The following is a 21859-nucleotide window of genomic DNA, read 5'->3' on the forward strand; positions in this document are numbered from 1 at the left end:
AGATTTCTTCATGGCATTTAATATATAATAAAAATAGGTAAGTTTATGGAGTCCTATGTTGGGTTTTAATCTTCACTACAATTCTATGAGTTAGGGTCAGTCTCATCCCATCTTCCTACACATAAGAGACGAAGAGCAAATTCTTCAAGGGACTGATCCAAGGCCACACAGCTAATGGCATAGGCATGCTCTGGCCTGACAACCACGCCTGCAGGATATGGTACATACTGCCTCCCACGATGGCTTTCACACCCTAAGGTAATGAGCCAATACATATTCACAGATCAAAAATTCCACTCTTGGGTCATGCTCTGACACGAGTTCTAGCTGCTTCAACATATGTCCTGAATATTAATTACCAAAAATAATTAGGGCCAGGAACAAACACCCCACCACCCAGCTAGGAAAACTTCATTCACAGCAAATATAATTTGGGACAGAAGCGGATGGCACAGATTCTGCAACCTGTCACTCACCAGGATGACTTTCTCTATCTCCTTGGGCGCACACCAGTGAAACATCCCAGTAGAGTCATATTTCTTCACATTGGAGTCCATGTTGTCAATCTGATCATTGCCAGGAATTAACAAGGGGTCATGCCTGGGGAGAAAAGTACAGGAAGACCTAAGTGGAAAATGTGATAAATTATAAATGGAAAGTGCCCCCTGAATTACATCTCAGAGGAGGTGGGAGAAGCGGAGGAAGCACTTGTCACTGAAGGCCAGTCTTTTACTTGCAGAACCCATCCTGTGAAAGATAACTGCCCCGAACCCCCACCACCTCCTGGACATGCAGGTGACCTGTGCTGGGTAGTAATTCTGCCTTTCTTTCCCATTCCCCTTTCTCTACAATGGACTTCACACCACTTTGTGGATTCAGTCTCCCTTCTTACGGATGTCTCACTCCTTCTATTCTCATTTACCAGCTATCCAGTCTCTCCATGACACACACGCACGCAGGCACACCCAAAGGGTGGTTATTAGCATTGGCAATGAAGAGGAAAGAATAGGAATAGAGCCTCATGCTGACTGACTGGCATGAGGATGGAAAGCCAATTACTCGCTCTTTCTGACTACAACTTCTGACGTGATGCTCTTCGCAGTAAAAGCTTTAACAGGCTGCACTTTAAATATTTTAGCAATTTGCCCAATCAGATTTTGCTCTCCCTGGCTGAAGCCCTTTAAAGATTCAGCAGCATGTCACTTCAGAGCAGATTGACTACCAAATGCCCACATCTGGAATACATGATTTCAATACCAAACAACACCCTCTCTCCTCGCCTTGAGAACTGTATTTGCACTCAGTGTCCAATGAAGCACTGCCCCCACCTGCACCTTCACCTCCCAACTGCCACGCTCCCTCCATAGAGCAGAGCCTCGAGCTCAGAGGCATCTTAATAAACTTGTCTTGAATTCTCAGAGCTCCATTCACTTGCTCTTGCCTTATTTACTGGTGGAGAAAAAAGATGTCTCTGTAGAGGCTTCCCCTCCAGCGGACTGGCAGAGCCTTACCAACAACCATAAGAATTACAATAGAATCAGGCAGCTCTAACAAGCTTACAGCATAAGAAATATAAATCCTGCATCTTGGCCCATATCTGTTGTCTAGATTCTATCTCTGACAGAGATTCTGGACCTCCATTTTAAGGGAGGTATTTGAGTGTCTACAACAACGACCATGTAAAATTAGGACAGTATCCCAGGGATAATTACGTATCTGTACAGTGGAACTATTTCCCCTGAATAATCTCATCAATTTGAAATAGAAAATATAAATAAGTTGAAACTCCCAAAGTTTAAAGTTATTTTACCTTTTAAACCATCTATTTCAAGTGTAAAATTGAACTTTTAGTTCTTAATATTTCTTCCTCTGAAATGTCTCTGATGTTTCTCATCAGTATGTTTGGAACGTAGACAGTATAATAGCAGTCCCTTTGATATGGTCCAGAGACCTAGAATTGAACATTTAGGATTCCTACCATGGCCCTCCTAGCAGGCCTCCCAATCCCACTTAAGATGGGAAGACTCTCACTGCTTTTATTTATTCCTGCAAATTTTCTTTTAGGCTGCACCAAATGACACATATTGTGCAGGGCAATCCTACAAAGTTATCTTCCATGAACATGCCAGATTACTACAGGAACTGTCATATCTGATCTTAAAGGAGAAGAACAATCAGCTCAGAATAACATCTCAGTAGTTGGGTTGCTGCAAAGTCTGGAGGTGTTGTAAACCAGCAGGTCACCTTTCAAACACTGAACTCAGCCCAAAATGCTAAAATAAAAAGGCAGTTGCTGATAAGAATGGGTTACAGATCATGGCAAGAGAAAACCTGAATATTTTTGTCCTTGAAGAATTTTTGAAGAGTGCTATAGATATCCGCTACTCACCATAAACAAGGAGTCTGAGAAAATGAACAGAATAGATTGTATCTTCCTAGCCCTAGAATGTATTTTAGTTGGAAGAGAGTCTTAACAAATTTTCCCTGAAGATACAGAGTCAGTTTGTTTATTGGTTGGAGAGGAAGTATTATCTCAAGGAATACTTCTGAGTATTCCTGCCCCCAATATTCAGGATTTATATTCATATAATATGAGCAAGCAAGCAAATGATGTAGCAAGCTGCCAAAATTCCTTTTGGAAAATATGTGCCTTGCAAGGGAGGAGATACATTTTGATTTCCTATCTTTCTTGGGAGGAATCATCCCTTGGTTGTACTGGTCTCCAACCCTCATCTTAGAAAAGTAAACAAGCAAGCCTGATGATCAATTGCCCCTCAATGAGAAGAAAAAGACAGCTTTGTAATGTCAAGCCTCATTAACTAGGGTGAGGATTTGGGTACCCCACGTATTATTTGACACGAGAGCTGCAAGCCAGGATTTGTGCTGGAACATCTAGAAGCATTAGGGAGGTCTCAGTGGTAAACCACGTTGCACTCTGTGCTTCCTGCAAGCCTCTCAGCCTGCCCCAAGATCATTTAAATATAAGTCATCCAGGATGTTCCTGCACCCCACTCCAGTACTCTTTCCTGGAAAATCCCGTGGACAGAGGAGCCTGGTAGGCTGTAGTCCATGGGGTCGCGAAGAGTCGGACATGACTGAGCGACTTCACTTTCACTTTTCACTTTCATGCATTGGAGAAGGAAATGGCAACCCACTCCAGTGTTCTTGCCTGGAGAATCCCAGGGACGGGGGAGCCTGGTGGGCTGCCGTCTCTGGGGTCGCACAGAGTTGGACACGACTGAAGTGACTTAGCAGCAGGATGTTCCTAAAAGAGGATCATCTGAAGACTGTCAAAAATCTCCCTGAATAAATATATTTCCTTTTCTGAGCAGTCATGGTACCTGAAATTTGACCTTTGGTTTCTTGAATCAGTAAAGCACCCAGTAAACCTGAACCCCCTCTTCTGTGCCAGGAACGGAGGAGACTGTAATGAGGAAGGCTCAGTCCCTTGTTAAAGAAAGGGTTATCATACATTGAGCAAGAGAGAAAATGCCCATCAACAGTTGTGATACACTGCAGCAAGTGTTATAGCAAAGTAATGTACAAGGTGGTCTGAGAACACCAAGAAAGCTGTCAACTGCCTGGTATTTGAGTGATCAAGGAGACCTTCGCAAAGAAGGTAACATTTGCTCTGAGCCCTGAAAGGTACGAAGGAATCTCAGCCTATTTTAGTCATGATCCACTAGAAGCCATTCAGAGGATTGAGGCCCCAAAGAAGATCAAAACAAAAGATGTTATCTTGGAGATGTTGTATTGCCTGACCTACGAGAAGACTCAGGCCAGGCTCCCAAGTGGCACTCGGGTGTGCACTGGGAGTCAAGTGGAAGAGATGGATTCAGCTGATTGAATATGACTGATGAAGCCCAGACTAGGTATTTAGATAGAGCCAAACTCAAGTTTCCAAAAAGGAAGAATGTCATACAAATGGGAAGTATTTTTTAAATGACATGAGTTGTTTCCCAAGGCAGTGGATCGCTCATCATTGGAGACATTCCTAAGGAGCTGTGGATACAGAGGGGATTTCATTGTAAATGTTGGGTGAGCCTCGAAGATCTTTAAGATTTGAAGCACTGTTCTCTCAACGAACAAGAGGTGCCTGGAAAGAGTTTGTATTTTTTAACCACTATTGGATATCAAAAGGCTGGAGGGCATGCAGTAAGCATAGAAAAGGTGTTTTTGGAGCAAAGATGGAGGATAAGTAGCACTTATCCTGAAGACTGATGACTAGAACTGCTCCTCATTAACTAGATTCACTAGATGTCTGGGAGGAATCTTAGAATGTGAATCATTCCAGCAGCATGAGAGGCTGTCACTACTCTGGGCCAGACAGGATATGTTTCTTTGCCATGTCTGGTCCTGCATCAGTGCAAGTGACATAGGCTGGCTTAGGCTACTGAGAGATCTCTGACATAGGTGAAGAGTAAAGAGTCAGTCATTCCACAGGAACTTCTGCCCCTTGAGCATGTCAATCAACAGTGCTTTGGTCAGGGGAGGCCCAGGAAAATAAGACAGTTTGTTATACATGGAAAGAAGGACCATCAGAAACCTCCCCGAACATTGAATCTCATCATTATTAGTTTACAAAATGACGAACAGAGTCACTTTCACAAGTTCTCAGAAAACTCCTTTAAAGACTTAGTTGGAACCGAGGACCAATCCTAGATACTGCCCTTCGCATCTGAACTATTCGCTTCCTCAACTCACAAAGTAATCCCAACTCCCACCAAATGGACCATAATTGATTCAAGGCTCATTTGTTACTTACCACCTACATGCCTTGTTTTAGGGTGAAACTATGAGGGAAGGATATCTGCTGTGTAGTTGTTATGGACTGAATTGTATCCCCCTCCATCCCACAAAATCTGTATGTTGTAGTCCTAACTCCTAGCATCTCAGACTGTAACTATATTTTGAGATATGCTCATTAAAGAGGTAACACAGTTAAAATGGAGTCATTTAGGGCAGGCCCTAATTCAGTATGACTGTTGTCCTTACAAAAGGAGGAACTTCAGGCAAGCACATTCAGAGGGAAGATGATGTGAAGTCACAAGGAGAAGACGGCCATCTACCAGCAAGAAGAGAGGCCTGAAACAGATCCTTCCTTCATGGCTTCAGAAGGAACCAACCCCGCCAACACCTTGATCTTGAACTTCCAACCTCTAGAGCCATAAGAAAATTAATTTCTGTGTTTAAGACACTCACTCTGTGAACTTTATTGTGGCAGCCTGAGCTAATTAATACAGTTGTGTATCTTGAATAAAAATGGGCACAACTGACCAGATGTCACTCCACTGATGACCCTGGCTGTCCTCTTGCACCTTAGGGCTCAGCTGTTCATTTAAAGGAAAGAAGCATCCTGCCATCAGTTTAGGAATACATGGAAACATACCAGAAATATACAATATCTTCATAAAAGAGTTTGGGCCACATACATACCCAATTAGATCCGCTCTGCCTGGGAGGCTTCCTGGTCTTTAACTTATGCATTTGAGGATCAATACCTCTGACAACCCCATCCAAAGAAAAAGAAGAAGCCAAGACACCAGCCAGTTAATTTGTTCAGTGGGACCAAGAGAGCTGATCCTCCAAGGGAGTTTTTGGAAGTGGATACCACTGATAGAAGAAAACCAAGTATTTCTCTAGCAGAGTGCTTGTGTATACTGGCTCCAGAGCCAAAATGTTTGTCTTCAAATTTTGGCTCATCTACTACTTGCTACATTGTGCAAGTTTCTTCATTTGTAAAATGGGAGTGTTAAATGGCATCATTAACTAATGGGTTCAATTTAAGGACAGTCTGAGTAAAGACATGCCATGCACCTGGCACAGAGCATGCCTTCACTAAATGTTAACTACTATTATTATTATCATTCTTTATACTTTGCTTACACATCACCAAACGGTCAATACTGAAATCAGACTGATTATATTCTTTGCAGCTGAAGATGGAGAAGCTCTATACAGTCAGCAAAACAAGACCAGGAGCTGACTGTGGCTCGGCTCATGAACTTCTTATTGCAAAATTCAGACTTAAATTGAAGAAAGTAGGGAAAACCACTAGGCCATTCAGGTATGACCTAAATCAAATCTCTTATGATTATACAGTGGAATACTGTATAATCTATTGGTAATACTACAAGTAGACTCAAGGGATTAGATCTGATAGAGTGTCTGAAGAACTATGGACAGAGGTTCCTAACATTGCATAAGAAGTGGTGATCAAAAACCATCCCCAAGAAAAAGAAATACAAAAAGGCAAAATGTTTGTCTGAGGAGGCCTTACAAATAGTTAAGAAAAGAAGTGAAAGGCAAAGGAGAAAAGGAAAGATATACTCATCTGAATGCAGACTTCCAAAGAATAGCAACGAGAGAAGAGAAAGCCTTCCTCAGTGGTCAATGCAAAGAAGTAGAGGAAAACAATAGAATGGGAGAGATTAGAGATCTCTTCATTAGAGATACCAAGGGAATATTTCATGCAAACATGGACATAATAAAGGACAGAAATAGTATGGACCTAATAGAAGCAGAAGATGCTAAGATGAGATGGCAAGAATACATGAAAGAATTATACAAAAAAGATCTTAATGACCCAGAAAACCATGATGTTGTGACCTAGAGCCAGACATCCTAGAATGTGAAGTCAAGTGGGCCTTCGTAAGCATCACTACAACAAAGCTAGTGGAGGTGATGGAATTCCAACTGAGCTATTTCAAATCCTGAAAAATGATGCTGTTAAAGTACTGTACTCAATATGCCAGCAAATTCGAAAAACTCAGCAGTGGCCACAGGACTGGAAAAGGTCAGTTTTCATTCCAATCCCAAAGAAAGGCAATGCCAAAGAATGTTCAAACTACTGCACAATTGCACTCATTTCACACACTAGCAAAGTAATGCTCAAAATTCTCCAAGCTAGACTGCAACAGTCTGTGAACCAAGAACTACCAGATGTTCAAGCTGGGTTTAGAAAAGGCAGAGGAACCAGAGATCAAATTGCCAACATTTGTTGGCTCATAGAAAAATCAAGAGAATTCCAGAAAAACATCTACTTCTTCTTCATCAACTACGCCACAGCCTTTGATGGTGTGGATCACAAATGTGGAAAATTCTTAAAGAAATGGGAATACCAGACCACCTTACTTACCTCTTGAGAAATCTGTATGCAAGTCAAGAAGCAACAGTTAGAATCGGACATGGAATAACAGACTGGTTCCAAATTGGGCAAGGAGTACGTCAAGGCTGTATATTGTCACCCTGCTTATTTAACTTATGTGCAGAGTACATCATGCGAAATGCCAGGCTAGATGAAGCACAAGCTAGAATCAAGGTTGGTGGGAGAAATATCAATAACCTCAGATATGCAGATGACACCACCTCTTCACAGAAAGTGAAAAGGAACTAAAGAGCATCTTGATGAAATTAAAAGAGGAGAGTGAAAAAGCTGACTTAAAACTCAGCATTAAAAAAAACGAAGATCATGGCATCCAGTCCCATTACTTCATAGCAAATACATAGGGAAACAATGGAAATAGTGACAGACTTTATTTGGGGGTGGGGGGGCTCCAAAATCACTGCAGATGGTGACTGCAGCCATGAAATTAAAAGATGCTTGCTCCTTGGAAGAAAAGCTATGACAAACCTAGACAGTGTATTAAAAAGCAGAGACATAATTTTGCCAACAAAGGTCCGTATAGTCAAAACTATGGTTTTTCCAGTAGTCATGTATGGATGTGAGAGTTAGACTATAAAGAAGGCTGAGTGGTGAAGAACTGATGTTTTTGAACTGTGGTATTGAAGAAGACTCTTGAGAGTCCCTTGGACTGCAAGGAGATCAAACCTGTCAGTCCTGAAGGAAATCAATCCTGAATATTCATTGGAAGGACTAATACTGAAGCTGAAGCTCTAATACTTTGGCCACCTGATGTGAAGAGCCGACTCATTAGAAAAGACCCTGATGCTGGGAAAGATTGAAGGCAGAAGGAGAAGGGACGACAGAGAACGAGATGGTTGGATGGCATCACCAACTCAACAGACATGAGTTTGAGCAAGCTCTGGGAGATGGTGAAGGACAGGGAAGCCTGGCGTGCTACAGTCCAAGGGGTCACAAAGAGTCTGACACGACTGAGCAACAACAACAAAGAATCTACTCATATATTTGTAGCTCTTATAATGGTGAAAGGAGACAGGAAAGAGAGAGTGGTTCAATAATAAAGATGGGTTCTCCTACTATTCCTCTGACTACGATATTACTACTACTGCTACTACTCTTGCTACTAAGATGAATAGCTATCCTGGGTTGAGCTCTTACAAATGTTGCTGTGGTAAAACTTTTACCTACATTTTATGATGCACTCATCACAACGACACAGGCAATTTCTGTTATTATGATCCATTTGCATGGATGGGAAACAGAATGTGGCTAAGTGTGAGTCTAAGATAACACAGCTAGAGGGAAGAGAACAAGGCTTTGCCCAGAGAAGTCTTCTTAACTGGAAGTCAGTGATGCCTGGTCCCTATCTCACGCCTTCCCACTTGCAGGAAGCAGCTGGATCATGTTCATTCCCCACTGCAGTACCCCAAGCCGCAGTGCCCTATGTTGCAAAGAAAGGAAAAGCAGCATGTCGGGCATTTATGAAATGCACAGCTGGTGTGAATAATCAGTAGAAAATTTCCCCATGAGCCCCTGTCAGGACAATGTGCTAAGGAGAGCCTCAATAATCAATTAAGGCTAGACATGCTTTTGTCTTGTCCTAATATCTGAAGACTGCATTTAGGAATACCCACATTTTTATAACAACTGAGAAGCCCCAGTGAGTTAAATTTTTCATAGCTATGCTTCTTGAATCTCAGCTCACACCTCCAAAGTCCACAGCTAGAAATTAAGCATGCCTGACTTCAAAAAAAGAATAAAAGATCATTGTTTTGAGGATTTGCAGAGCAAGGAATGCCACTTGCCATCAATTAATCTCAGGAAGTGAAATAAATGCCCAGCTACAGCAGACACACAAAAAGCTTGCCTTGAAGACAACAGCCTAAAGCAAAACCACAAATCCCTTCTCTAGGAAACCTGCTGTGAGGAAGCTGGCATTATATTTTAAAGAGCACAGTTTCCCTAAGAAGAGAATCTGAGTTTTTTCCTGTGGCAGTAGGTTCTGAGCTGGCCTTCAGAAATTTATACTTAAGTACAAGGAATCAAAACCAACCAATCAAACAAAAGGTATGAAAGAGAAAGTTACCACATGGTTTTTAAATTGCCTCCTTTCCTTGCTTGATTTTCAGGACCTCAATTCTACCTACATGATGCAGCCTTTCCTATCATTACAGGCATCCCATCTAGATTGAGGCCAATCCTGTGGTGGTCCTCCTGGGAAATGGGAGTCTTGATAAAATTGGGTTATTTCTCCTGCCTTTGTAGGCCTTTCATCCCAGGGGTAAGAAAGTGATTTTACTGAGTATCTATTATGTCCCATAGTAAGGGTATCAGGACATTTCTGAAGCCTCATCAGTTCAGTTCAGTTCAATCACTCCATCGTGTCCGACTCTTTGCGACCCCATGAATCGCAGCACGCCAGGCCTCCCTGTCCATCACCAACTCCCGGAGTTCACTCAGACTCATGTCCATTGGGTCAGTGATGCTATCCAGCCATCTCATCCTCTGTCATCCCCTTCTCCTCCTGCCCCCAATCCCTCCAAGCATCAGAGTCTTTTCCAATGAGTCAACTCTTCGCATGAGGTGGCCAAAGTACTGGAGTTTCAGCTTTAGCATCAGTCCTTCCAAAGAACACCCAGGACTGATCTCCTTTAGAATGGACTGGTTGGATCTCCTTGCAGTCCAAGGGACTCTCAAGAGTCTTCTCCAACACCACAGTTCAAAAGCATCAATTCTTCGGCACTCAGCTTTCTTCACAGTCCAACTCTCACATGCATACATGACTACTGGAAAAACCATAGCCTTGACTAGATGGACCTTTGTTGGCAAAGTAATGTCTCTGGTTTTTAATATGCTATCTAGGCTGGTCATAACTTTCCTTCCAAGGAGTAAGCATCTTTTAATTTCATGGCTGCAGTCACCATCTGTAGTGATTTTGGAGCCCAGAAAAAAAAGTCTGACACTGTTTCCACTGTTTCCCCATCTATTTCCCATGAAGTGATGGGACCAGATGCCATGATCTTCGTTTTCTGAATGTTGAGTCTTAAGCCAACTTTTTCACTCTCCTCTTTCACCTTCATCAAGAGGCTTTTTAGTTCTTCTTCACTTTCTGCCATAAGGGTGGTGTCATCTGCATATCTGAGGTTATTGATATTTCTCCTGGCAATCTTGATTCCAGCTTGTGCTTCTTCCACCCCAGCATTTCTTATGATGTACTCTGCATATAAGTTAAATAAGCAGGGTGACAATATACAGCCTTGATGTACTCATTTTCCTATTTGGGACCGGTCTGTTGTTCCATGTCCAGTTCTAACTGTTGCTTCCTGACCTGCATATAGGTTTCTCAAGAGGCAGGTCAGGTGGTCTGGTATTCCCATCTCTTTCAGAATTTTCCAGTTTATTGTGATCCACACAGTCAAAAGCCTGAAGCCTCATAATTTGCATCAAATGCTCCTCCTGAGCTGTCCTCCTCCGTAACCTCAGGCAGGCATGGCTAGGAACTCTTACAGAAGTGAGATGATCTTTCAGAGATAATAAATTGCATGACTGTCTTATCCATTAGTTGGTGATGTTCTTCAGGGCAGGGAACTCATATTTTACTCCTGCACACATTTCTGGAACCCAGTAGAGGACTTAGTAGATGCTCGATAAACAACCAAGTACCAAGAGAAGCTGATGATGAATGATCTCTGGTCTCTGACTATCTCTTCAACAGAGTGCCCCAGACCTTCCAAGCAGACCAGAAAAAGTGTCCAGAGAAAGCCCATTCAACTTTGATTCCTGTAACAGTTTGTTTGGGGAACAGTCAAGGCTCTTGGGCTTTTTCCCACTTTACAGGAACAGTGTCTGTAATAGTGCGTGGTGATTGGGAGGGAGACCCTATAAATATGTCTGTAACCATTCAAGCTACCTGGTAGGTGCCCAGAGCCAGCTTCTGTAACTGATCAGCACAAAGCACTCATGTTTGATGTCCAGTGGTGGTCAATACAGATGTTCTTAACTAAGCAACTGTTTAGTGCTCCAACGCCAGGTCTGAATATTTCTGTGAGAAGGGACCCCATCACATGAAGTTTCTCCCACTGCTCTGATGCATGTAAGGAGCAGTTCTCAAAGTGTGGCCCCACACCAGTTGCCTCAGCATCACCTGGGAGCTTTGAAGAAATGCAATTCTCCAGTGTAGCCCAGACTTACTCTGTCTTAACAAGGTGCTCTATATCCCTCTGATGCATGCTAAAGTTTAAGGATCATTGTTGTCAAGTTTCACCCAGATGGACAGGCTTTGTGGTTCAAGTCAATCCTATCATAGTTAACATCTATTTGGAACATACAGACTGGAAGGTTATAGTCCTGTTCAACAAGGACAGGACCAGAGTGGGACCATGGAGGGGCGTCAGTGCAGAGTTGAAGGAGATACCTCACATGCCTCACTCTAGTCCCTGCTTTTCAAATGGAGAATGTAGATTTGGGGACAAAAGCAAATCCAGATCACCTGCTCTGACTCTCTTTCTGTGACTCTCTGGAACTTTAGGGGTTGTGTCAACATTTGATGGAAATTTCTAACCCAGATGCAAGTGACTCTCTCTTGCTGACCTCTATCTCCAAGAGCTAATCAGCAAATAAGCATAAAAAAGTAAATGAAATATTCATTCTTATTAAGTACAACATATATTTCAGTTTTTTACCCTCCTTGGTTTCCAACACTTCCACTCCACAGAAGGCAACCTGGCAGGTATTAATTAAGTCCTTCAGAGCCCCATTCAAGAGCAGCAGGTCACACACACGCATCTCTGGCTGCACCAGTCAGAGAAGACTGGAGGGGGTCTCAGGTGGTCTCCTCTAAAGGGCCCATATTTGGGTTTTCAGTACCATAAATGGTTCTGACTCAATGGATCTGCCTCATTATTGGGTACATTTTATTTCTGGGTGGATTTTATTTCCTGCTATGTTGCAAGGATCCTGACTTTGGGATTTTGGCTCCAACCTTAATTCATCTTTCACCATTGCCTTCACCATCCTGGGTAATGCTCATCTCTCCTGAGACATGGCTGTCCCTACCCCCACCCCCAAATCCCACCAGATAGGCATCCTGGGAGCCACCTTGAGAAAACCTTCAGGCCACTCTGGCCACACTTTCTGTATCTCTACTTGCACTTTTTTTTTTTTCCCCTGCCCAACAAATAAGCAATCAAGAACTGTTGCTCCTGAGTATGTCATCTCTTGCTAGGCAGCCACTGTTCTCAGAGGAAGAAGGAAATTAGTGCCTTTATGTTTGGGAGACAAGCAAGGAGATCTGACATGTTCTTCAGTCCTGGAGGAGAGTGGACAAGATGCTCTTGAAACCATGGGATGGGATAATGACCCTCTGCTGTGCATGCACTGTGTCTGGGGAGCTGTGTCCAACTCACCCCAGCCCTGGGATGACGAGACTCATCATTTCTTTCCTCTCCAGTCCTGTGGGGGCCTGTCACTTGTGATTTGTTTGTGCATTAAGAGGTGAATTTACTCAGCTAAGCTGTCCTGGCTTTCCTTCTTCATTCTGCTCAGTGGACAGAATTGTAAGAATGGCATTCTGTCTCCAACTCTGAGTGGACTCAGGCCACTTTGCCATTTTCTATTACTAAAACCTTTCAAGCTGGCAATCCTAACAAAAAGACCCAGTGAGAGGTATGAATCAAAAGGGAGGGGATGGAACTTAACAAGCAGATGAGTTTATTTCACTTAATGATCAGTTAGTGCCCACAAGGAGGATAATCTGTTTTTCTCCAATCATATTTCCACTTTCATTCAGAAAACAAACTGCTCATGTTTCCTGGGTCTTAGGATATGAAGCTCCTTTCACAGTGTTCAATTTCTCTCTGGGGCATTGTCATTTATCCTCACTAGCCTGGCTGGGGGCTATCTCTTTGTGGAAAGTGTCTACTCAACACACCCTGGGTAGATCTCAGGGCCCATGGCATCTTATCCCAAGTCCCCCAGCATCTGAGGGAAGCGGTGTAACTGATGTCAGGAATTCTATATGTCCTTCTTGGGAAGATTGTTTAGCCTACATCTGGCCCATGGCTTGACAGAGACCTGAATGATTTGGTACCCAAAGGACTTAGACAGAGGCCAAGGCGGGGACAAGCCTTCTCTTCACACCTCTGAATTTATGTGTCAGTGTCTCCAGAAGGCCCAGATGCAGGCTTCTAAACCCTTCCTTATACCATCATTAGTGAGCCTCTCAAAACACAAGCTGGGTATCGCTTCCTCAAAAACCTGCAAGGTTCTAGTCTACAACAGGACTAAGTGCCAGAACACTCTCGTACTGTCAACTAAGAGCCTCTTTCTCCAGCCACTTGCAATGGCCTGAGCACTGCCCTGTTGTCTCTAGCAGGTGCAGAAGTGAAGCAGGAAATAAAATGGATTTGGAAACTAAACCATTTAGGTTCATACCTTCCCAATTAGGTAAGACTTACTAGATTTACTACCCTTTATATCTCTGTGATTCAATTTCCTTATCCATAAAATGAAACAGTGGTCCCTCCTCATGTAGTTAGGATTCCATGAAATAACAGGCATAATGCTCTAGAAATGATGCCTGGCACCTGGTGAACAGTGGACAAGGGTGGGTAGTGCTCTTAGTCAAGAATTCTTCTCATCCTTCACAGCCCAGGCTCAGCCTCCCAAACCAGAGGCAATGAGGGCTCTCTCTGTTCTCTCAGCCTACGTTGGTAGGTCACCACCCTGCCCTTATTATATTTTGCTGTATATGCTTGTCTGTCTCCCATATTAAACCATGAGCCTTTTGAAGACACAGGCCTGAGTTCTATCCCTGAGTTGGGAAGATTCCCCTGGAGAAAGGAAAGGCTACCCACTCCAGTATTCTGGCCTGGAGAGTTTCATGGACTGTATAGTCCATGGGGTCACAAAGAGTCAGACACAACTGAGTGACTTCCACTCACTTCATTAAATCCATATAATCTGAAGACTATAATCCACTTTATTTTTACACCCTCAAAGACCTACAATATCTTGAGTACAGTAGATTCTCTCTAAACCTTTCCCAGATAAAAATTAATCTGAGAAAGGAAATAGAAGTGGGCAGCGGAAAGGCATAATCTTTGGGGGTGCATCTGAGGACAGAGCAAAGGATCCAGGGCATTTTCCCCATACCGGTCTATCCACTGAAGATATCTTCTCGACAGCCAAAAAGCATCTGTGAAGGCAATCACTTGAAGGTGGTCATGAAATAAACTGAATGTGATAGTAAACGGGGCTGGACTTCAGAGAATCCAAGAATCTCCTTCAACTCTAGTCAAAATGCTGTCCAATGAGCTTTTTTTTTTCCCTAGAAAGTCATTCTAGATATATTTCATTGAATAGTCAATGGGTCTGTGTACATGCTAAGTCGCTTCAGTTGTGTCCGACTCTTTGCTACCTTATAGGCTGTAGCCCACCATCCTCTATCCATGGGGATTCTCCAGGCAAAGACACTGGAGTGGGGTGCCTTGCCCTCTTCCAGGAGATCTTCCTGACCTAGGGATTGAACCTGTGTCTCTTATATCTCTTACATTGGAAGGGGGGTTCTTTACTACCAGCGTCACTTGGGAAGCCCTAATGGAATCTGGCAGCACCCTAATGAAGCCAGAACACTCTCATATTGTCAACTCTAAGAACCTCTTTCTCCAGCCACATCAAGCCACTTGCAATGGCCTGAGCACTGCCCTATTCCCTCCAGCAGCTGCAGGAATGAAGCAGTGAACAAAATGGGTTTCGAAACTAAACCATGTAGGTTCATATCTTCCCAACTAGGTAAGACTTACTAGAGTAAGATTACTTACTAGATTCCTTACTAATTAAGAACCCTTGACTTGGTTATTCAGAGACAAAGTGCTTTGCTCTAGAGCCTTAAATGGAAGGAAGATACAGCTTTCCTTACAGGGCACACACCCGCTGAGTAGGGAGAACTGGGCAACAGGTGCTTGGTGATTTTAGAGGAAAGCTAGGAGAGGCTCCTTAAACCATTCCATGTTAAGAGACCAAGAGGGAGAAGAAAAACAGGGCCCTGGTCACCTCTTCAGTCCACTCCCTTGCAGGATCTGAAGCCAAAGGTCTCTATCATGACACACAGCCCCCTGACTTGGAGCACAGGTGCTCGACATTGGCTCAGTCTGGTTGTGAGGGCACTTTTCTGTGTCAGGGTAACTGAAAAAACATACTGCCTCAGGATCCAGACACACCAAGCAAGCCAGCTCATCTAATGATGCTGCAGAAAGTGAAATGACACTCGGAAGCCAGGGTAGGCCTGCTACCAGAACAAAGGGGAGACAAAGACCATTAGTACAGAGTTCCTGCTGCATTCCTGCCGGCAGATGGCTTGCAAGGACCCCTCACGCAGGAGTCTGTTTTATTTGCAGAGGCCACAGTGGTAAATTAGAGCCCAGCCCGGCCCATTCTGGGCTCACCAGTTTCTCTCGGAATGATTCCTATCACTGCCCATAGGCCACTAAAACCTGCCCGCATTCAGAATGATTGATTCTGCTCAAGCAGCAAGCCACAAACTCATGTCGAAACACCCACTTCAAATGAGTCATTAGCCTCCTTTATGGATGTTTCAGGTCATAAGGAATGGGACCTGTGAGTCCCATCTCTTGTGGAGTAGATAGGGAGTGTTTGCAGATGTGGTGGAGGGTGGGGGGGACTCTGTTTCCTGTGAATCAGCAAGATGAAGCTAGAAAAAAATAAGCCCTGGCAACCTCATGGCCAGAGTTGGGGATTCAAACCAAACCACCCACGGGCTCTTCATTCCTACCCTGGAAATGAAGGGCAACAGCAACAGGGCTCCACAGAGCCTATGGAGTCTCCACAGACAAACTCCCATCTTGACTCTGTAAAGTACTGGAACACAGAAAGTTGCAGTCAAGGAGGGGAATGTCTAAGACTTTCTGCCTTGTCATGGGACAGCCCGTTCCAACTGAGCACTGATCCAGGTCGTCAAGGGCTGGCGGGGTAAAGAGCTCCAGCGACAACAGCCACAGCCATAGCAGCAGCCCAAAGGCAGCAACACCAGAAACCTGAGTTCTGTAGCTCGGCAAGTTTCAGCTCACGGCCTGACCCACGCTTAGCAATTCTGATGTACCGCAGAGCAGACAGCCCCAGCCCAGGATGACTGCCTCCCTCAGCCCCTCTCCGACAGGCAATGAAAGCAAGACCCACTTTGAAAATTCTCCCCCATCATGCAAACTGACACAGGCATGCTTTTCAAAAACCCACAGCCAATCTGTTGATCATTACTTATTTACAAAGGCCTTCGGGCAGAAAGTCCTGTAAAAACCATACTTGATACGGTATATACTTGCTTTTTCTGCTTGTGGAAAAAAAGTCCCCCCAAGGCTACCTCAAACCATCACTTTCTATTGCACATAAAATGTAGCGTGTAACACTAAAGTATTTAATATATAGGGTATAATATATCTACAGGAAAGGCATTTGTGTAGAAGTATGTTACCCTGGATTTGGTAATTTGATGTTTTGCTGAAGGCTACGACTTAAAAAAGCTTCCACCTCGTACAGAAGACCTGTCATCTTGGTACCCAAGAGCCAACAGAATAAAGAAGTACCCTTAAGCAGCAAAACTTTGACACAGCTTTGAAGCATATGAAAACAGTATAACTCCTCAGAATTATTATTACTCAAGATCAAAGAAATGAGCCATACTTTACATAGCAAACAGGGACAGGGAATTTGGCTCCAAAGGTTTCAGATTTTTCAGACTTCTCTTTATTTATTTATTTGCTTCTCTAAATTTAGGCAAAAGAAAGTGCCTGGGCTTCTCTGTATTTTCAGTGGATAAAACCATCAGCATGAGATAAGGCGATCACCTAATAGTGAGTCAATAGAGAATGGATGCGAGCATGACGAGTGGCACCAGAAAAACAAGGGCTTGGCAGTTGGCACGTTTTATTTCTCCTCATAAACTGTAAACAAGCAGGTAAATCAGCAGTACCCAAGGAAGACTGAGCAAATGGGAAACAGGAAACACTGAACAGGGAGAGGGGATTGTGATGGAAAAGGACATGGGGCTGGGTGAGTCTTCTGGGACTTGTGTTCTTGACCACATGAAGAACTGCCCTGTCTCCATCCTAGAAAGGTGGTTGTGGAGAGGCAGGAAGAGGTGAATGCTAGGAAAAGGTGGGGAGGAGGAGGAATTCATCCTGATTTTTGTATCAATCATCAAAGGGAGGAGAGTGGCCAGTGGCAATGAGAAGAAGAAAGCACCATGAAGATGGCAGGTGTTTCCATGGCAGGCAACATTTAGGGAAAGTGCAAATCTGAAATCATCCCTGTTTCACTGAGGTGCTGGAGAGTGAGGATGATGGGGAAATAAGCACTAGGATTGGCAGACGAATCGGAGACAAAAAAAGGGAGAGGAAAGATGAAGAGGGCAAGAAGAGGAACCAACAGAAGTCTACTGAAAATTGGCTTCACTTGCCTTTTCCTAGAGGAAGCTGCAGTCAAGATTGAGAGAAGGGAAGAAAGGAAAGAAGGAAGGGAGCAAGGGAGGAGCAGAGAGAGGGGCAGAAGGAGGGAGGGAAGGAGAGAAAGAGAGCAAGAGTGCACATAAGCTCTATTCCATAATTAATATTGCTTTTAGCCTGAGCAGAAGTGGATTACTTTTGAACTTTGCTTTGGCAAGTCCACAGATTATTAGACTTTTTTATCAGTCAAAATCAATTAACAGAAATTTGATTTCAATCGACAGGATAAAGAGAAGGTAATCTTCAGGTTCATTTTTGATTGTGATGATACATCTCACATATGGCCTTAAGTACAGAAAACAGTCCTCGGAGGGACTCCAGCAGAAAGAGACTTGCCGGAGGCAAACTAACCACACGCGTCCCTCTGATTGGCTGCGGCTGTCATTAGTGCCACTGCTGTTTAGGAACTACACATAGACAGGACAGGGTGACAGCTCAGACTTTAAAGCCTATGTATTTTTCAAACAGCTTTTCAAACTGTTTTTCATGACAGAATTTTTTCAGCTCTATCATTAACTGCTGACAAGCTGACAGAATAAATACTCCAGCCTTTAAGAAGCCATCTAACGATCTCGTCCCCTCCTCCCCTGCGAGCTTACTAGGGAGGGGAGCCGCTGGGCCCTGGAGGGTTGGGTGGGGGGGCGATGAGAGGAGATGGAGTGAGAAGGGGACCCGCCGCCAGGGGACCCGCTGCACAGCCCGGGCCCCCATCCATCCTTACCTCATCAACTTGGGCGACGAGCTGGGTGAGTTCCGCATGCCTCCGTTGCGCTGCTTTTTTTTGGGTGACAGTGTCGACGGCTGCTCATCTTCAACTGGAAATACAGGCAGCTCATGAGATTATGAACAGTTTGAGGACAGACTGTGAAATACAGGCAAGATATCAAAGGACACACACTTACGGCTCAGTCACTCACTAGGAATTCGTGGCCGTGTCTTAGGACCCAATGACAAAAACCAAGGCGTTAGTCAAAGAGCCCGGCTTAGAGGAGGTGAGAGCATCACCTCTCAACACTCCAGCATTTGAACATGCACTCTCAAAGACTAAAACAGTTTATAAACACCCTGCCAATAGAAAGAACAGAAATTGCAAAAATATGGATGTATATATGGGAAGACGCCATCATTCTGCTTAGAATTCATTTTGGTTCCTTTGCCTTGCTGGATGACCAAAAATCAGAAACAGAGTTGTCTTTGCAGCAGCAGCATGAGAGCTGCCAGCTGGCTGCTTCTGCAAATGAACCAACAAAACCGGTTCCTAATTCCTGCACGCCAGAGGAAAAGAGCCTTGGAGAGGCAAGGATTGGAGGCCTTAACAGCCAATGTTTCAATCCATCAGGACTGGGAACATTGGTGGGTTCTGGCTCAAGAATCCCAGCCCAATGCAGCTCTTGTCCCTCCACCTCCCAGGAGAGAGGGCCTGTGGGGCTGTGCATGTGGGGTCCTTTCTCAATTCATTAAGATGGGAGAAAGGGGCTGCAAGCACCCAAACGAAGGAGGAGGTTGCCATTGAATGATATCTCTGATGATGCGGGGGATTGCAGGGAGAGGGGTGGTGGGCAGGAGAGCAGGGCAGCAGAGACTATTGGAAACCACAGGTTGTTTTCCAAATGTTTAAACCACATAGATTGCTAAGCAATATGAAGCTCTGCTCACAAACAACACAGCATACTCTACTGCTTTTGCCCAAAGACACCCACTAATAAGCTCTGGAGATGTAGTAGCCTGCATCGTGCCTCTTTTTTAAGAGAGCTGCTTGATAATTAGCAGATGCATACCCAGCCTGTCACCCAAGGGCACCAGCAGCAAAATCCTAGTCTTCCTCTCCCCACCCCCACGATTCAGGCTAAAGCTGTAATGTCAAGAGGGAAAAGCAGGATCCTTGGATTCTTATTGTTGACTGCAACACAGACTGGGAGGAAGCATCCCTGAAACTCAAAATGACATGCAGTTACCTTAAAGCTAAGAGGAGAAATATTAGCAGGGACAACATCAAAAGAAGCTTGATAGGTGTTAAAGGTGTACAAGGCTTAAGTTGGGGAGGAGATGCCATCTCAGCTGCTTGATATTATCCAGGAAGACCCATATCAGAACGTGCATGATATGGTACTTCCCTGAAAACACTAAATACATTTAATGTTATGATATATAGCCTCAAAGAGTTTATAATAATCCAGTGTTAGTGTTAGTCACTCAGTCGTGTCTGACTCTTTGCAACCCCATGGACTATAGCCCGCCAGGCTTCTCTGTCTATGGGATTTCCCCAGCAAGAATACTGGAGTGGGTAGCCATTCCCTTCTCCAGGAAGATCTTCCCAATCCAGGGATCGAACCCAGGTTTCCAGCACTGCAGGCAGATTCTTTACAGTCTGAGTCCACCAGGAAAGACCATGATAATCCAACTACCCTGCTTCCAAGTATCATCTTGGTACACTCCTTTATTCTACTCTTAGTCTGGGGTTGTCTAACTTTTGGCTGACACAAGGAAATGGAACAAGAATGTAGTTGGAAGTGAGAGTGTGACCAGAAGAAATAAAGGCAGATAAATGACCTGCAAATGCCCTTAGCCCTTACACTCTATCACCTGCTGCTCCCCCTGCACAGGCTCCCCTCCCCCACCCCACCCCATCTGCCTGCCAGAGGCCCAGGCTCAGGCTGTGACCCTATCAGTCACTTAGGTCTCCAGGAAGCAACTATGTGGCTGGAAGGATAACGCATCTTATCAGAAATGAGTACCCACAAGCAAATCACAGAGACTAAACAGCACTTAAAAGATTAAAGGAAATAAATAGAAGCCACATAAATGGTATTGAAAAAAATCACTTAGAGGTGATATGCATCTCTCAGCAAGCAAGCAGTCGCTCTGTTCTTGACCTGCATTTATCTTCCTTTCCTAGGAGAGGGGCCAGGCATCCCAGGCAATGATGGAGTAGAAAGGGAGTAAGATTGAGAGACAGAGAGAATATGTACGGGTGTAAGTGTACTTTTGCACTTTGCCCACCTTGGGATGGGGTAGAAAGTCTTGCACTGACTACCCATGTAATACAAAGTCATCTTTTAATATGGGCCACTTGCAAGGGTTGTATTTTGTTCAAGATGACCTAGATTAGTTGAGTAGCATGTGAGTTGATCTAGTAGGAGGTGGAAATTCTTTTCTTCTTATCACACAAGCCTTCTTATAGTTAGGATGAAATGTCCATAAAGGTTTTTTACCTACCCTAGCCTAGCTTTAGTCAAGTCCACCAGATGTTGCCACGGTTTTGTCCAATTATACAATAAGCCTGTGTTTGTAGGAAGTCACAGTCTCTGGCATTTCTGCTGGATTCTTTTGCTTAACTTTACTTTCCTCATTTACACTGGGCTAATGATACATAACCCTCTCTTGTTAAGTGCCCATTAATCTGGCACCTGGTCGCTATCTGTTTACCTGCAGTGATCTTCAGAGGGAAGACTTGGAAGTTAATACCTGTTCGCCAGCTCCAGGGAAACACCTAGTTCTGGTGCTAAAGTCAGGCACCTACTATGCAAGTAAACGATTTATTTTCATCACAACTCAGAAAGCTCATCCATCATAATCATACTGCATTTAAACTGGGATTTGTTCTCTTAAATGAAATGCATGTTCAAAGGTTTCCTCGTGTACTGGAAATGCAGATCTGTTCCCTGAAGAGATGGGGCAGGGTGGGTGGGGGTGGGGGGGTGCAGGGAAATGTCTCCAGCTTAAATATACGAACGCTGTGTAATGGAGACCATTACACGTGGCTTAGATCCCACTAGAGGAGCCGTGATCACTTCTGCCTCCTAAGTAGGATATAAACCATATTTAATTATTATCCTTTTATATGGATTCCATCAATTTCTGCATATTTAAGGAAAGCAGATTGAGGAAAACTTTTAGTTAGGCTATAAAATATAATTTTCATTTCACGGCTTCTGTGACTACATGAGAGGAATAAAAATTGAATTAAAAAGGGAGACTTACTTTGGTGAAAGACAAGTATTAAAGGAATGGGCTACTACCTCATGCCAACACACACGTCCAGGTTCACAGTTAGCCTGGTTTCTGGCTAATTATAATACACCTCTGTCTCCGGCATTTCCACTAAGGTCCTCCTGCTGCGGAAGCAGTAGGAAGATAAGATCTTTTAGAGGAACCTGACTTACCAGCTTCTTTAAAACACAAACAAGTTCAGGAATCC

General features: G+C 43.9%; 1 protein-coding gene across 11 annotated transcripts in view; it reads right to left on the bottom strand.

Annotated features, from left to right (window-relative positions):
• KCNMA1 (potassium calcium-activated channel subfamily M alpha 1) overlaps positions 1 to 21859 on the bottom strand; it is a 772527-nt gene that overhangs the window by 89787 nt on the left and 660881 nt on the right. For all 11 annotated transcript variants that reach the window (XM_044942339.2, XM_025285153.3, XM_025285152.3 and 8 more), the window contains 2 exons: positions 18383 to 18476; positions 477 to 600 (listed from right to left, as the gene is read on the bottom strand). In XM_044942339.2, the coding sequence (XP_044798274.2) occupies positions 477 to 600; positions 18383 to 18476 (218 nt within the window). The remainder of the gene's footprint in view (positions 1 to 476; positions 601 to 18382; positions 18477 to 21859) is intronic.

This window comes from Bubalus bubalis, chromosome 4 (assembly GCF_019923935.1).
Source record: "Bubalus bubalis isolate 160015118507 breed Murrah chromosome 4, NDDB_SH_1, whole genome shotgun sequence".
Classification (NCBI taxonomy): Eukaryota; Metazoa; Chordata; class Mammalia; order Artiodactyla; family Bovidae; genus Bubalus; species Bubalus bubalis.